Source organism: Perissodus microlepis, chromosome 3 (genome assembly GCF_051167445.1).
Source record: "Perissodus microlepis isolate ML-2025 ecotype Zambia chromosome 3, ASM5116744v1, whole genome shotgun sequence".
NCBI lineage: Eukaryota > Metazoa > Chordata > Actinopteri > Cichliformes > Cichlidae > Perissodus > Perissodus microlepis.
Genome location: NC_140463.1, coordinates 40139745 through 40155394, shown reverse-complemented (window position 1 = coordinate 40155394; position 15650 = coordinate 40139745). Strand labels below are relative to the sequence as shown.

The 15650-nt window shown below is 41.1% G+C and overlaps 1 protein-coding gene across 2 annotated transcripts in view; it reads left to right on the top strand.

Annotated features, from left to right (window-relative positions):
• slc8a4b (solute carrier family 8 member 4b) overlaps window positions 1-15650 on the top strand; it is a 134880-nt gene that overhangs the window by 58441 nt on the left and 60789 nt on the right. For both annotated transcript variants that reach the window (XM_084924426.1, XM_084924425.1), the window contains exons 2-11: window positions 2790-3053; window positions 4081-4220; window positions 4354-4506; window positions 4601-4828; window positions 4946-5359; window positions 8276-8386; window positions 8466-8618; window positions 12008-12104; window positions 12350-12541; window positions 13950-14142. In XM_084924426.1, coding sequence (XP_084780552.1) covers window positions 2867-3053; window positions 4081-4220; window positions 4354-4506; window positions 4601-4828; window positions 4946-5359; window positions 8276-8386; window positions 8466-8618; window positions 12008-12104; window positions 12350-12541; window positions 13950-14142 — 1868 coding nt within the window. In that variant the 5' untranslated portion in view covers window positions 2790-2866. The remainder of the gene's footprint in view (window positions 1-2789; window positions 3054-4080; window positions 4221-4353; window positions 4507-4600; window positions 4829-4945; window positions 5360-8275; window positions 8387-8465; window positions 8619-12007; window positions 12105-12349; window positions 12542-13949; window positions 14143-15650) is intronic.

The window sequence follows — 15650 nt, the reverse complement described above, 5'->3', positions numbered from 1 at the left end:
AATGTATACAGATCTGAACAGAGACTTTTATCTAAGCCTGTGAACAAATTTTAAAAAAGAAAAAGCTTTTGTTGCTCCAGAGGGAGTGGTGTGAAGTCTGACAAACAGCCGCAAGGAGTCGGTGCTGAAGACTACAAGTAGAAACTGAAAAAAAGTTTGAGTGCACAAAAAAGTGAGCTTCCCCAATATCTCATCTCTGCTTGAGGCTATCAGCTCAAGGCTACGATAGGTTTTACATACATAACACACCCGAATCAAACTGTCAGTGGTCAAAGTGTATTATGGGTAATGCACGAACTTTGTTTCAATGCAGAAGAATACATAGGTGTACAAGTTTGAAGTATATTCACGTCTAATGCAATGACTGCGTGCCTAACCAAGATAAAGACCCTCAGATTATCTTATGCCTCCCTGGAGATGTGTGCACAGAGTTGCCAAAACACATTTTAGTACCAGGAGGACGTGCATGATTTCTAAACATAATCCTGAGATGTGACCACTGAAAACAAAACCAAGCATGCTGCAATGCAGGAGTGAAGTCATTTTTGGTTAAAAGGGACAAAAAATAAATACTGAAAAAGAAAAGGGAGCGTTAGAAGAAGACGGCGGAAGAGAGAAGTGACTTAAAGTGACAGGTTGTTGTCAGAGCGGCGAGACCCTGGAAGATAGATTAAGACAGGGTCAGCAACTTGATGCTAATGTCAAGACTCATGACTAACCGCGGGTGTGTGTGTGTGTGTGTTTGTGTGTGTGTGTGTGTGTGTGTGTGTAAAAACAGGGTCAGCAGTTTGTATTTGTCCAGAGTGGACTAACCCAGAGAGTGGACCGTGTGTGTGTTTGTTTGAGAGGATGTCAGTACGAGGCCAGGAACTTCTGCACCATGAGGGTGCTTGACACAGTTTGTGCATTTGGGTGTTTTTTGAGTATTGGTGCATGTGTGCGTGTCTGTCTCCATGACCGTTTGCACTTGTTTGACCTAACGCTGCCTGGTCAAACCATTTCGCTTCCCTTTGTTTTGGTGCATTTTCCCTCACAAACCGTTCACGCTGAACAGCCACTTGTACTCCTCGTCACAAAAGCAGATTGCTGTTGTATCTCTGCTGTCGACTGCTTGTTTCCGGCTTAGCTTATGTTTGCTGCCAGAGAAATGTGCAGCAAAGAGTGGCATTTAAAGCTGCTCTTTGTTTTAAATGCTGCAGTAATTTGCATGTAAAGATTCAAAATTCACACATGAAAGACTACAATCAAGGCCAATGGTGGAAACAGAAAAAAATCGATGGAGAATGCCCAAATTTAAAGGAATCAGTGCTGAATGTTGCTACATTCAAATTCAGAGTTTTGTGAAATTGCAATCTTTAAACCTACAGGGATGGATTGATCCATTTTGGCGAGAGATATTTAATTCACTTCAGTTTTATTTATATAGCCCGCAACAAGGCACTTTATATTGTAAGGTAAAGACCCTATAATAATTCAGAGAAACCCCAATAATCAGACCACCCCTATATATGAGCAAGCACTTGGCGATAGTAGGAAAGAAAAACTCCCCTTTAACAGGAAGAAACCTCCAACAGAACTAGTGTCAGGGCGGGGCAACCGTCTTCCACAACTGGCTGTGGGTGTGAGAAGAGTGATTAAATGCAGAACAGTGTAGAGACAGTAAACAGCAATAACACAATCTCACATTGCAAACCTGGCAAGACAAACATTTCTTGTTTGGGGCTATCTACTTATTAAATTAAGTATTTTAGATTTTAGCTGTTTTGGTCTCCACCAATTCCTGAAAAAAGTAACTTGCGCCGTAGCTAAGAGCTCAAATTGCGTCCCTCATATAAGATTTGACTGTTTAATGCAGAAAAGAGTCTGTAGAACAGTTTTATTAAAGGACCCTGGATGTTTTAGCTATTCTGTGGCCATCCACTCTGTCCACTGTAACTGGTGCCTTTAAAAGAGTAAATGAACCAGCCAATTTGTTGATGGTAGGGATACGCGGAGCATGCTGATCATTGTACTAGACAGACAGCAAACGAGCCAAGCACGATGTGAAAGAGACACAAAAGTTACTGATTTCTTTCCTGCAATGAAAACATCCCCTGTGGATTTCTCCAGGACTGATTCTGACTAGAATTGATTGTGTTCTCATAAAAGCATAACCATCGTCTGTGATTGCAGTTTGCCAAGGGTGCTTTTGTTAATTATTTATTATCAAAATAGAGTTTTTGTATTCATATTTTAGCAATGGAACATGTAACCGTGTAACAATCTCCAAGTTCTTACTGTCTGCTTTGCTTCGAAGCTGCTATTGACTGTTCTGTAGTGATTGATTTTTTTCATCTAGGTTCCCGAGCAGCTCCAGCTGGCTACATCGGCTTCAGCTTTATTGTTTTAACTTTATTACAGATGCTGGCTACAAGTGCATCATCATTTACAGCACTTCTACAGACTCTTTCTTAAACTTCTCTTTAAGTAATGACTTTCCATTATTGCTTTTATTGCTTTTTCATTTTATCTGTTCAAATGCATTGTAAAGCACTTTGCAACTATGTTCTATTGACTTCTAGGAAGAAAAAAAGAAGTCGTCACACATATAAGGTTTCGCTGACAGCTCACCTGAGCTGTTTTCCTCACATGGAACACAGCGCAGGATTTCAGAACGTTTTAATTGAAGACACCTAACAGTTGTTTTCATACTGAATACAATTAAGTGAACTGAAACAGTTCGTGTGAAAATTCATAAATAGGTGTTAATGAACAGTGAAGTAATCCAACCTTTCTCTGTCTGTCTCCAGGTTTTAGGTATCGACCTACACTGAGCTGACCCAGAGCACAACTCGGTAGAGTCCAGTGAAGGTCCACATCAGCAGAAATGGCTCCGGCAGCCATGTCTAAGCCTCCGTCCTCTCTCAACTCACTCCGCCCTTTCCACTTTTCTCCCTCTTCTTTCCTTCTCTGCCTCCTTCTCTCCTTCTTTTTGTTGCTGTCATGCCCTGGATCGGTCACTGCAGGCGCCGGAAAGAAAAACTGTTCCTCTGGTGGAGACCCCTGTCAGGAAGGTGGGTCTGTGAGAAAACTGCAGTTTAATGTGAAAGAAGCACTGTAAAGAAGTAAAGAAGCACTGACATGATTAGACTTCTGCATGTAAGCCTCTCAGTGAGTTTGCAATCAGGAGAACAGATAAACATGACGATCAGCCTGACACTCAACACATTTCAACACATTTTCTCCTTCGCTGATTATGGAGTATTAACATGCTAGGGAACACCACCTCAGCGTATGGAGCTCAACATTTTTGAAGCAGTGTTGGATCATCCTGACAGTGAACAGAACAAAAAGCAGCCAGCAGCCAAAGAAGAGCATTGGATGTCCTTCTAGAAGCCTGGAGAACTAAAGCAGAACTATAACTGTCGAGCTTGTTAGAATCGCATGAACTGTGCTGTTGTTTTATATACTTTTGCACATTTTCCATTTTCTTAGCAAAATATTAAAAAATGAGGCATGACGCAAACGTTTTGCACAGTATTGTGTATTTCTCTTATGATACCACTTAATTATTCTAAACCAAGTAGTATAACTTCTTATAACAGCATAGTCCATTCCATATGTCCTGTCCAGATGTGCAAGTAACATTGAAGGGACATATTTGCTAGGTGTCAATGGTCTATGAAAGTGAAATAAAGTCAGGAGAATATTCACGACAGTGTCACATCAGGCATCAGAAAGGTCTGCCAGATGAGCAAAAATGTGCCACCGGTGAGTTAAAAGTGAAATATGTCAATTTAATGCCACAAATCTAAAACGTTGATCACTTTGGGGTAAGTTTTCATGCTTTCATTAACTTTAACAGTTCCACTAAGTTTTAGTAGGACAAATGGGACCATATAGAAAATTTCCCACTTACAATAATCTTTAATGAGGTTATGCTGCCTCTGTGGTTTCCACAACATGCTCACAGTGGCAGGCTTTATAGGATTAGAGAGGCGGAGAATGATTACACAACACTGTTGCAACCAAATATTCCCTGTGATATTGCTGAAAAATGATTTTACCTTTTTCCACCTTTATCTTTTCTTTTGATTGCAGGAGTGGTGCTGCCTGTCTGGAACCCTCAGAACCCCTCTGTAGGAGATAAAGTGGCACGAGCCATTGTTTACTTTGTAGCACTCATCTACATGTTCCTGGGCATGAGCATTATAGCGGACCGGTTCATGTCTTCTATAGAGGTAAGTCAATGAATATTCTTTGAATTGTTATTAGATTGCACTATAAGTTTCTGATATTAGACCACTAACAGGTAACCTGTATAAAACTAATAAATCCAATATTATTTCTTTCTTTACGCCCTCTCCACTCCAGGTGATAACCTCCCAGGAGAAGGAGATCACCATAAAGAAGTCGAATGGTGAGACCACCACAGCCACCGTGAGAATCTGGAATGAGACTGTTTCTAATCTCACTCTAATGGCCTTGGGTTCCAGTGCCCCCGAGATACTGCTGTCTGTTATTGAGGTCAGTGCAACATGAGCCTGCAGGCTACACGTCAGATTAACTGATAGAGAATGTAATGGAAAGACAGTAATCTTATTTTCACCTCCAACTGCAGGTGTGCGGTCACGGTTTTGAGGCTGGTGATCTAGGTCCCAGCACCATTGTGGGCAGCGCCGCCTTCAATATGTTCGTCATCATCGCTCTGTGTGTGTATGTGGTCCCCGACGGAGAAACGCGCAAAATCAAACACCTTCGGGTGTTTTTTGTCACGGCAGCTTGGAGTATCTTCGCCTACATCTGGCTCTACCTGATTCTGAGTGTCTTTTCCCCTGGAGAGGTGGAGGTGAGGACAGTTTTATGTAAAAACTGCTGAAGTTTAAAGAAAGAAATCACTGGGATGAAATATAGAGGAGGAGAATAAAACAGAAACGCTTTTAATCACATCTCTTCTCTCATTCAGGTGTGGGAGGCAGTGCTTACTTTCCTCTACTTCCCACTCTGCGTGGTCCAGGCCTGGGTGGCCGACCGCCGCCTTCTCTTCTACAAGTATGTCCGCAAGCGTTACCGTGCCGACAAGAATCGGGGAATCATTATTGAGACAGAGGGTGGGGCTGATGGAGGGCTAGGCATGGATGGAGGAGGAGGGGGTGGAGTGCTGGGTCCAGGGGGCTTCACCAAGATGGACATGCTGGAGCTGGACGGACAGATAGCGCTGAACTGTCACAGCGGGATGGATGGAGGCATGATGGAGGATGGAGGAGCAAAGGACGATGAGGACGAGGCTAGGAGGGACATGGCAAGGACGCTAAAGGAGCTGAAGCAGAGGCACCCGGATAAAGACATGGAGCAGCTGATTGAGATGGCTAATTATCAGGTTAGCAGCATCCAATCCCATTGATGTCTAAGCTTTGGAAGTCATGACTATATCAGATTTCCACCACACGATTATCACGATTCAAATAACTTGCTAAAACCATATACAAAGAACAGGTTCATTGGCATTTAATAATAAGCAGGATTTTATAAAACAGTAGTAGCTATACACTTTTGCCTTCTTATACATGGTATACAGCCTAATAACCAGTACAACATCATCTGCACTCACTGGCCATCCCATGTGGTACACCTGTTCAACTACTCAATGCAAATATCCAATCGGCCAATCAAATGGTATTGTTCTAACACCACAGCCTACCTGAGGATTGTTGCTGACTATGTCCTTTCCATTATGATCGCTGGCTGCTTCCAGTAGGATAACACACCACGTCACAAAGCTCAAATGGTCTCAAAACGCTTTCTTGTACATGACAATGAGTTCACTGTAATCAAATTGCCTTCACAGTCTCCAGATATCTCAATCCAATAGAGCATCTTTGGGATGGATGCAAATGTGTGATGCTATTATTATGTTATATGGGCCAAAATCTCTGAGGAATGTTTTGAACAAGTTGTTGTTGTCCAACCCAAGACTAGCAAAGTGTATTCAATGACATGGCCATTGACTGTATATTAGAGTGTCAAAAAATAGTTGCTAATGCTGGAATATTCTCAGTATTAATATCTTATTATTATTATTATCTGTAAGTACTGATTCATTTTTTAGATGCCATGATTGTCATCAATGCTAATATATCATGACCCCTATTAATACTTTTTAAATCAACTTTGACAACTTGTTAAATCAAGTTAAGAAGTTTTGCGGTGTTACAAACAGAGGCGTGATTAGCTTAGCTCAGGCTAGCATAAGCTGTAAAGCAACCCCCCCTAGTTTCTGTTGAAAATAATTTCCACTAGAAATGTTGTAGTTTTACAGAAGATTACACAGAGACTGATTTCATTTAGACTATGAAAGATGAGATATGTATGTGCTGATATGGGGAAGTTTTGGAGGTGCTAGTAAACATAAAGATAAAAGCTAGCAACCAAAAGCTAATAGCAATAGCAAAATTTCAATAGTTCTCTCACTTCCATTCTTGAATTCTTAGACTTTTGACATATCATTATTTCACTCAATTTCCAGATTTTCTATCTAAACCAGTAGCACACGAGCAAACTTGAGTCATATTCCATATGTTACTCTTCTGAGGGTGATAATGACTCAGAAATGGTGCTATGACACATTCAGCGTGGATTTGAAAGTAGAGGAAGGTGCAGTTCCCCGAGGAAACAGCACAAAGTTACAAAGAGGAAAATCTATAAGGTTTACGGCAGTCTCATACAATCAAACCAATAGCATGTTCACATAAACTAAAAACATTAGCGAGTGGTTAATTGAGTTGGCTGAGCATCAGCAAGCTACACACATTATCTCAGTCTCTCTCAGCTTAACACACAGTAAAACTGTTTTATTAAGTGTACTGAGTGGAAGGTGTCTGTTGGCTTGACTGACACCAGTAAAACCTTCGCCCCTCTGCCATCCAGGAGATTTTTTGCCCGGTAAGTTACATGAAAGCTAAATATATTAACGTGAGAGCCCGTTCTGGACCCTGGAAGCCTTAAAAATATTGACTTGCGGTAACATTGCTGCCTTTTTTCTCATCAATTGAGTTAATCTTTAAAGAGATGTAGCTAAATGCTTTGCTGAAGAACTTAAGCGGGCCTCAAGTTAATATTTTTTGGAGAGAATTTAGATTTGTGATGTGTTGGTTGTGATACCTTAAGCAAAAATTGTTCAAAATTTAACTCATAGTTAAATTTGGCATTTTGTAACCACATTTTAGCTGTCAGCGCACACCCATACTCCTCTCTGTTATAGCAGTTGCTCACACTTTATTAAAATGTTTAACTTTTATGGGGAGTAATCATTAAACTGGCTCATTAGAGATTCCTCTTTTTTATGCAGCACACATATTTCAGCTGTAGAAGCTGTCCAAGTCTCTGCTGCTCTCCCTTTCTCTGCTTTCCCACCAATTCCTTCCCTTGCCTCCTCTCCAACTCATTTCTATGTCTTTGGTTTCGGTTTTGAAGGAGGGGAGGGAAGGAGCTTGGCGGGCCAAATGTGAACTGGTCAGCTCCCAGAGGTTTGTTTGCTTTCAGGCCTCCCTATCCCTGCAGCTACTCCCTCCAGTCCGTGCTGTAAATAAGAATGACAGCTGCCCTGTAGATTAAACTTGACTTGCTAAATTTCTGTTCTTGCGGTCATAATGAATCACTGAATTTAAAATTAAATTGCCATCATGGGATATGGAGCTGGGTGATCTTGTGCAGCAAAAACCCAAATCAGTTTCTTAACTAAACACTTACTTATTCCTTCTATCTAAAGAGATGCAGATATAAACATTCTGTCAGCTCACTTCCATTAAATTTGAATAAATTGCAGCGTTCTCGGCTCTGAGACCACATTTAGTCTAATGATCTCGCAGCTACAGTGGCCACTTTGTTCATTTTCAATTTAGTGGATCGTTGGGATAATACATATTGAGCCATACGTTTTTATTAAAATCGCTCCTTATAGATTGATAAACCTCATTAGAACGAAAGTTGGCAGTGAAGAGAGCCAGCAACCAGAGCCTGAAGTTATGACATGAGAAAAGAACGTTAAATGATTCTTTGTCAGTATTATTGCACTGATTTAGTTTGTCTGTCTTCTTTCTGGAAATGTCAGGGAATCTGCTGTTGACCTTTGACACTGAGTTGAAGTTCAGTTATGGCGGTGTAGGATCTCCCAGGAGAAAATTCTCAGATTGTAGCCGTGCTTTTATGATTGCTTTCATAAAAGCACGGCTGTTTGGGCCACAGCAAATTAAATTAACATGAAATGGTTTATTGATTCATTGCATTTGTTAATTAGGTCCTAATGCAGCAGCAAAAGAGCCGAGCATTTTACCGCATCCAGGCAACCAGGATGATGATTGGCGCAGGTAACATCCTCAAGAAGCACGCTGCAGACCAGGCCCGCAAGGTGAGGCACGCACTCTATTTGCCTTTCTCCATTATATTATATTTGAAGCTACTGGAACCTTGAGCGTGTTTTTTCTCAGGTGGTAAGCAGCCATGAGACCCAGGCCCAGGAGGATGACCCTCACACCATCAGGATTGAGTTTGAACCCTCTTTGTATCAGTGCTTTGAAAACTGTGGTTCCCTGAAACTGACTGTTGGCAGACATGGAGGTGACCCTGGAGTTACTGTCAAGGTGAGTGCACGGGAGGGATGGACAGTAGATCATGAATAAAAGTGTGTGTGTGTGTGTGAGCCTGTCTTTAAGGGAAACAAGTCTTGCAGAGTCTCATGCAAATAAAAGCAGACAGCAGAGACAGCAGAGAAAACAACAATATTCTGTGGGCTGACTTCCCTGACACCTTTTTCTATCTTAAGCAGATCTTGTGTCATGTGCTCACCTCCAGAGGCTTTGAGCACCTTTGTTTTTCTTTCCTGGTTGGATAAAGGCAGAGAAGTGGGTGGCAGAGGAGAGTAGCTGAGAGGCACCAGAGAAAACACCTTCATCTCCAGATTTCTAGTTTCTGGCTCAGGTTGTAACTCAAAGAAAGCGCACATCCTTTTGCAAAGGCTCATTGATCTCAGACTTAATGGTGGCTTAATGCTGGCTATGAATGAGAGCTCTCCCTGAATGAGAGAGTCTCCCGCTGAGTCTCTGTTAGTGGGATGATATCTGATCTGCTCAGCATTACCACGTTGGGTTCGCAAGGCTGGCTCTCCTTTATTCTTCTTCTTGTTTACAAATTAAACTGTGATGAGAGATCATAGTTTTCTGCTGGTGGCACGGCCTTAGTCAGCCGTCTGCTGAAGGATGTTTTGCAAACATGTTGTCAGAGCAGTCGAGAGACAAAAGAAATATTATTCGTGTCATTTAGGTATTCTCAGAGAGCTCCCTCGTATTGATGGCTGGGTCAATGAAAGTTAAAAGCGAATTACTTTGCACTCATACATTGCTATCTAAAGGCTTTAAAGCACAGGAAAAGGTGCAAAAACATCTCCACAGTGCTTTTTCCTTTAAAAGATTTAGCAATGTTAGAACAAGGTAGGCCGTTCCCAACACAAGCATTGTTTTCAAAAGGACCAAAATGTGAACATCATGCTGCATTAAATAACCGTTAAAGATAAGATTAAGCTGATCAACTCAATGAAAATGTTTACTGATGTAGACTTCAATACAGGAAGACTTGCATTGGTGGCCAATGCAAGAATGCAGGTTCACTTCTGCCACTCAGTTCAATTTACAGATCTGGAGTTTCTGTTATTTTAACTTTGCACAAAAATTGAGTAAATTTGTGTTTGCCAATTATTTCTTCTTTCTAATGCTTCCTGGCAATGACTCTTATACGGTTGGAAAGCCTGTTTATTTCGCTTTAAAAAGTGCCACATTTCTAAGAAAAATGCAGTTGTGGGTAGAGCAAAAGAGTTGACTATGTGGGTTGCACCTTTGAAAAAGTTGCCAAATCTTCTATGCTAATGCCAAACGGTTTATTCTGCTTTTGACTCTTGTTTTGACCCTGGTACCCCGGTGCTGATAATCAGGTGCCTGACTAGCAGCACATGTGAGCATGCACCTTGTTAAAGCGGTCACTTGGTGTCTGATCCATGCATGCCATGTTTGGCTGATGTGGATAGTCCCCGTGCCCTATCCAGGTAACCTCCAGCTGGTGTTCCTCAAAACTAAGCTGCAACATCATTTGGAGTGATCCCTAGTACCATTTCCAGGCAACCAGGAAATTGAAGGTCTAAATTGAAGGTCAAGTTCCATAAAAGAGGTGATGGCAGAGACAGGCTACCAAGTGGGCATCAGCAGATATGAACGAAAGGCACTCTTCCAGGGTTTGCAGGATGATATGGCCGACCACGCTGGTGACCAGCATGAGGAGGATGTGCAAGGCTGCTGTGGCTCTGTATGGTGTGCCACATGCTACTGAGGCCCCCGTTTATTAAATGAATAATAAACGGGGGTGATTGCAGCCTGCTTCTTCAGGCTGTGAGTAGCAGAATAAGCTGGTTGATGTTGGCAGAGAATATTTGGCACAACCTGCATACTCAACTCTGCTGCTCAACCTGCATTTTCCTTACAAATGTAGCATCGGGGAAAGCATTGTTACAACAAATAAATAATCGGCCAAATCATGTTTACTTACTTTATGTGCTAAGTTTATATACAGTTTATGATTGAACATTTGAAGCAAGTTCTAATCAAAATATCAACTTTTAAGCAGATATGGTGGAAAAACTGTGTTAGCAAACTGTGGCTGTTTTCACATCCAGCATGCACAGTGCGATATTAGCATCTCTTAGCAGCTCTGCTTGTAGCTACAACATGTACATGGTGCTAGTGTGATAGCAAGATTTTATTAGCTGAGGGTGTTGAGGGTGAACTTGAAATAATTATCATTGTTTGAAGTCTTGAGTCACAGTTTGGTTCGATTAAGTTGGCAAAACATCAAAGTTTAGCATTACACAAAAGACAAACTGTGTTTTCTGTGAGTCAGGTGATGAATCACAGTGGACTTGTTACTATTAGCAACACTGTGAAGGTTTGAACAGTCATTTCAGCTGTTAAATTAAGATAAATATAATGTAAGTTAAAATGCGTCCCTTATATACAGATACTAGGGGTCTTATTGAGGGCACGTCTGTAGTGTTAAGTCATTAATTTGAACCCATACAGCTCCAAAACAGTCATTCTCATCCAAGCAGCATGATTGACTGATAAGCTACCCCAATCTATCTTCAATCAATTTGTCACATGCAAAGTTTACACCTGCAGTGAAAAAACTGTCAAATGTACAATACAATGGGCAAGAGGGAAAAAAGACACCTCTACTCATTCTGGGCTCCTTGTGGGAGGTCAGCAAGCTCCTCTGCACAGAGAGCACATACATATCCACATCACAACACCCTAAACCACATGACAAGCAACTGGGTTGGGTAAGGGTGTGAGAGGCTACATATGGTAGCCACATTAAATGATGGTGGTTTTCCTTTAGTGCGAACAACTGCATGTCAATTTTACAGTTGATCTAACAGTCCGTCACTGGTCTATCAATCTCCCGTTGGAGAGCCGTGAGTTTGTCCGAGATGTCATCAATTTTGCGCTCAAAGAGTATAGAGCGTCTTGCATTAGAGGAAACTCAGCTCTTATATAATCACGGGCTGTGACAATATAACTTCTCACACATCAGTCTAAAATGGAAAAAATCAGCTATCCACATATCTTAAAATCTCAGCTTCAATTTAATCCCGAAAATATCATCCAACCATTGGATGCATTTAAAAATATATCACTTATACACATTTCATGAGGCACTAAAAATAGAGCAGAGGCTAGGGATTGACTTCAGTAGCACTAGCAGCACCGAGTGACTGACACAGCTTTGCCTTCAAACAGAAAAAAATGGCTTTGAAGCCATTTGAACTAAATGCATTTTAGATATTTAGGTTCTAATGTTGTCTAAATAAGAAGGAGGGGGTAATTAACACAAAGCAGTTGAAAGGACAGAGAGAAAGGACAGGATACGCAGAAGGTTTTCTTATGTTATCTTCAAAGTCTCTCCTCTGTGTTCCCATCTCCTGCAGGTGGATTATCGCACAGAGGACGGTACGGCCAACGCAGGTTCAGATTATGAGTTTGCAGAGGGAACGCTGCTGTTCAAGCCGGGAGAAACCCTCAAAGGTAAAAAAAACAACACTGACTACAGTAATTTCTGACATATTTTCAATAAACATGTCATTGAAACTGATGCTCAAATAGCAGAGGTCATCTGCAGCTCCTGAGGCAGATTTATTTATTTTTTCTTTTTCTTTTTTTTGCTAGTGATTTCACGGGGGAAAAATGTAATTACATTAAAAATGTTAGCAAATTATTATAATTACTTTGCACCTGAGAGCAAGATGCTAAAACAACAATTCTTTTCTCAGAGATCACAGTGGGCGTCATTGACGATGACATCTTCGAGGAAGATGAGTATTTCTACGTTCACCTCAGTAACCCTCGTGTCGTTGGCTATCCGGAGATTGGCACTGCACCTCTGGATGCCAGCGCTACCCCGAAAGCCGTGCTGGGTGACAACCACACTGCCACAGTGACCATCTATGACGATGATCACGCAGGTAAAAGGAAGCTTCACCTTAACTGTGTTCACAGGTGTCACGTGGTGTCGTGATATTCAGACTTTAACACCTTAAAGTATTCAGTCTAAGATTCCTATGGGGAAAACCTGCCGCCGAATAATATTGTGGAGGGCCACAAGTGTCAAAATGAATTAAATAAATAATTCATTGTGTCATTAATTAATTAAAATAGAAAATAATTGAATGATTACATATATAAATAATAAAATATCAAGGAATTCAATTTAAAACATTTACAAAATTATTTATTTCCAATTTTAATTAATTAATGACACATTTAATTAATTATGTAACGATCTATTTATTCAATTCATTGTGGCACTTGTGGCCTTCCATATGTTTAGGCCACATCACACACTGGTTTGTGAAATTCTTTTTTTAAAGCCTCAATTTTAGAATCCTGTTATTAGTAAACAACAAGTGACCATGTTTGGAGGAGACTCTGAATACTAGCTCAGGTTAGTTAGGTTAGTTGGCCAGACTATGCTAATGCTTTGTAACATACAAGTGGGATACCAAAACTTCACTTGATAAAACCTGACAAGTTGACTTTGGGACAGGCTGTGAGTGCAATTAGCACCAACAAGGTGCAAAGTCCCATTCACTGAATAAAGTTAACAGAGTTACGTTGAAACCAAGCACACCATTGTTTTTCTTGTGACATTACCAATAAGTTTGATGTGTCACATGGGCCTCTTCCTATCGAAAAAACTAAAGTTGTATCCAAGATGGCCGACTTCTAAATGGCCACCATGGTCACCACCCATCTTGAGGAGTTTGCCCCCTCACATATACTAATGTGCCACAAACAGGACTTTAATATCACCAACCATTCCCATTTTATTACGGTGTATCCATATAAATGGCCCACCCTGTATATCTAAAAATTTTGTAAACTGAAATTTCAATTCTCACTATTTCTTGGTATTTGATTCTACATTATTCAAATAGATATATTTGTTTTGCGAAGGGCCTACCTTGTGCAAACACTGCAAAGTAGAACAGCTTTTTGCACACTGTAAACCTGTGCTTTACTGCTATCAGGAGTCCACATGAATCTGTTGGTGTGCCATAGGTTGTCGCCTCTGGGTGTCCATAAAACAGCATCATTAGAAGGTGACAAAGAGCTCGTCCTTCCAGTGTTGTGACATTTTTCTGCAATTTGAAAACATCCAGGGAGTTAAAAATGCAGGTGGATGAGTGGAGAGTGGGTGTTTACCCATTGTGTTTCATCTAGAGAGAGTGGGAAGTGATCTGTTATCCTCTTACTGTACAGTATATACCGTGCACCTCTGAGAGCAAGCTAGTGCGTGAGTGTGTAGGTGTTTGTCAAGCTTTTTAGTGTTTCTCCCCTGTGAAATAAATTCTTTCTTTCATTAATTCTTAGGCATCTTTACATTTGAAAGTGCCACTCAAAGGGTGAGTGAAAGTGTTGGCGTGATGGAGGTGAAGGTGCTCAGGACGTCGGGGGCTCGAGGCCTGGTCGCCATTCCCTATCGAACCTTGGATGGAACCGCTAAGGGAGGGGAGGACTACGAAATGGCTTCAGGCAAGCTGGAGTTTCAGAATGATGAGACCATGTGAGTACCTCGCTGTTGTCTTTCATTTCATCCACCTTTGAACACCGTCCCGGTGTATTTTTTACATTTTGCGGTTGGTGTGACATCATATGGAGACTGGGACATTTTTGGATCAACAATGACGCCCTCAAATTTCCTCTGTTTTCCTTCCTGTGATTGATTTCTATTCAGAAATTGCTGCGTAGGTTAATCAAGTATTCTGCTGTATAAATGGCTCTATTAGGTAGATAACAGTGTAATAATGTCACATTTCCAGGCAGGCTTCTCTGCATTAAATGCTTGCAAACACATGGGTGCACACATACACATTCATAAAATTGCTCTTGCGTCCTTGGGCACATGCATTTTTAATATGCTGAAGTTAGCGGTGTTAAATTGACCAATACATAAAATGGTTGGGAATGCAGTTTCTCCAACGCCACTCGGGGCCCATAAAGCAAGCCCTCTACGCACGTGTGTGTAAGAGTGTGTGTGGTTTCACATATCTATATGTATGAGGACCAATTAGACTTTTAGATGTAAGCGTGAGGACATCTGTGCATAATTTAAGAATATTTTATTAGATTGACAAGGTTACAGTGAATAAGGACTGAGCCAGGTGGTGTTATGACATTGGTGTGTTTTCAAAAGCTTTGTGTGTGTGTGTGTGAGGTTTAAGTTTAAACCTAGATTTAGGTTTTTGACCCTTTGGGGAATATTTGCCTTCAAAGTTCTGCTTGAGAAGAACAATTATGGCTTTGGAGTTAAGATTAGAACTAAATGTTGGCTAAGGTGAAGGGCTGGTGTTCTATTTAGTGGTTTGCGATTGCATCAGATTAGAATTTACAAATGAGCACAAACGTCTGACACCAGCAAACCTCTAAGCAGAGCGTCTTTAAAGCACAGGTCATAGCGTGTTCTTGTGCGTTTGGGACGGAGCGATGTGCTGATGGTGCAGTCACTGCTGCAAGGTCAGGGAGAGATGAAAGGGAGTGCAAGAGAAGATAAAGCAAAACACAAGAGTTGAGTGTAATCAAACCATGCAAACGGTAAAGCTGAGGCAGTCTTCTGAGAGCTGCTGTTATATGAGCACAGGAGGTTACATACAAAGCTGGTATCAGTGGGTCTGAGACTGCAGCAGATCAGATTAGCTGAAAGTGAAACTATTGCTGGTGTGTTTGCTAAAGAGGATTAAAAAGATCACTTAGTAGAGTGTGTTTCAACCCTGAGAGATTGCAACTTTGTGGGTCAAGCATAAGCAGCAATGAGCGTCTTCCTCTGCTGGATGTAGGTTAGTAGTGAAGGGCATGTTTTTATGAAGCATCGGAGAATAACTCAGTGTATATATGGGAGTCATGGAGTCATAGTTAATGTATTTAATGTACCTAAAGGAACTGCTAAAGATCGTGCATATAAACGACTGCTGCAAAAACAAAAAGCTATTGATTCTGATTCTGCTGATCTACATCAACCAACAGTGTATTTTAGTTAGTTTAGATTGCTAAAGCCAAAGTCAGTCATGCACTGGT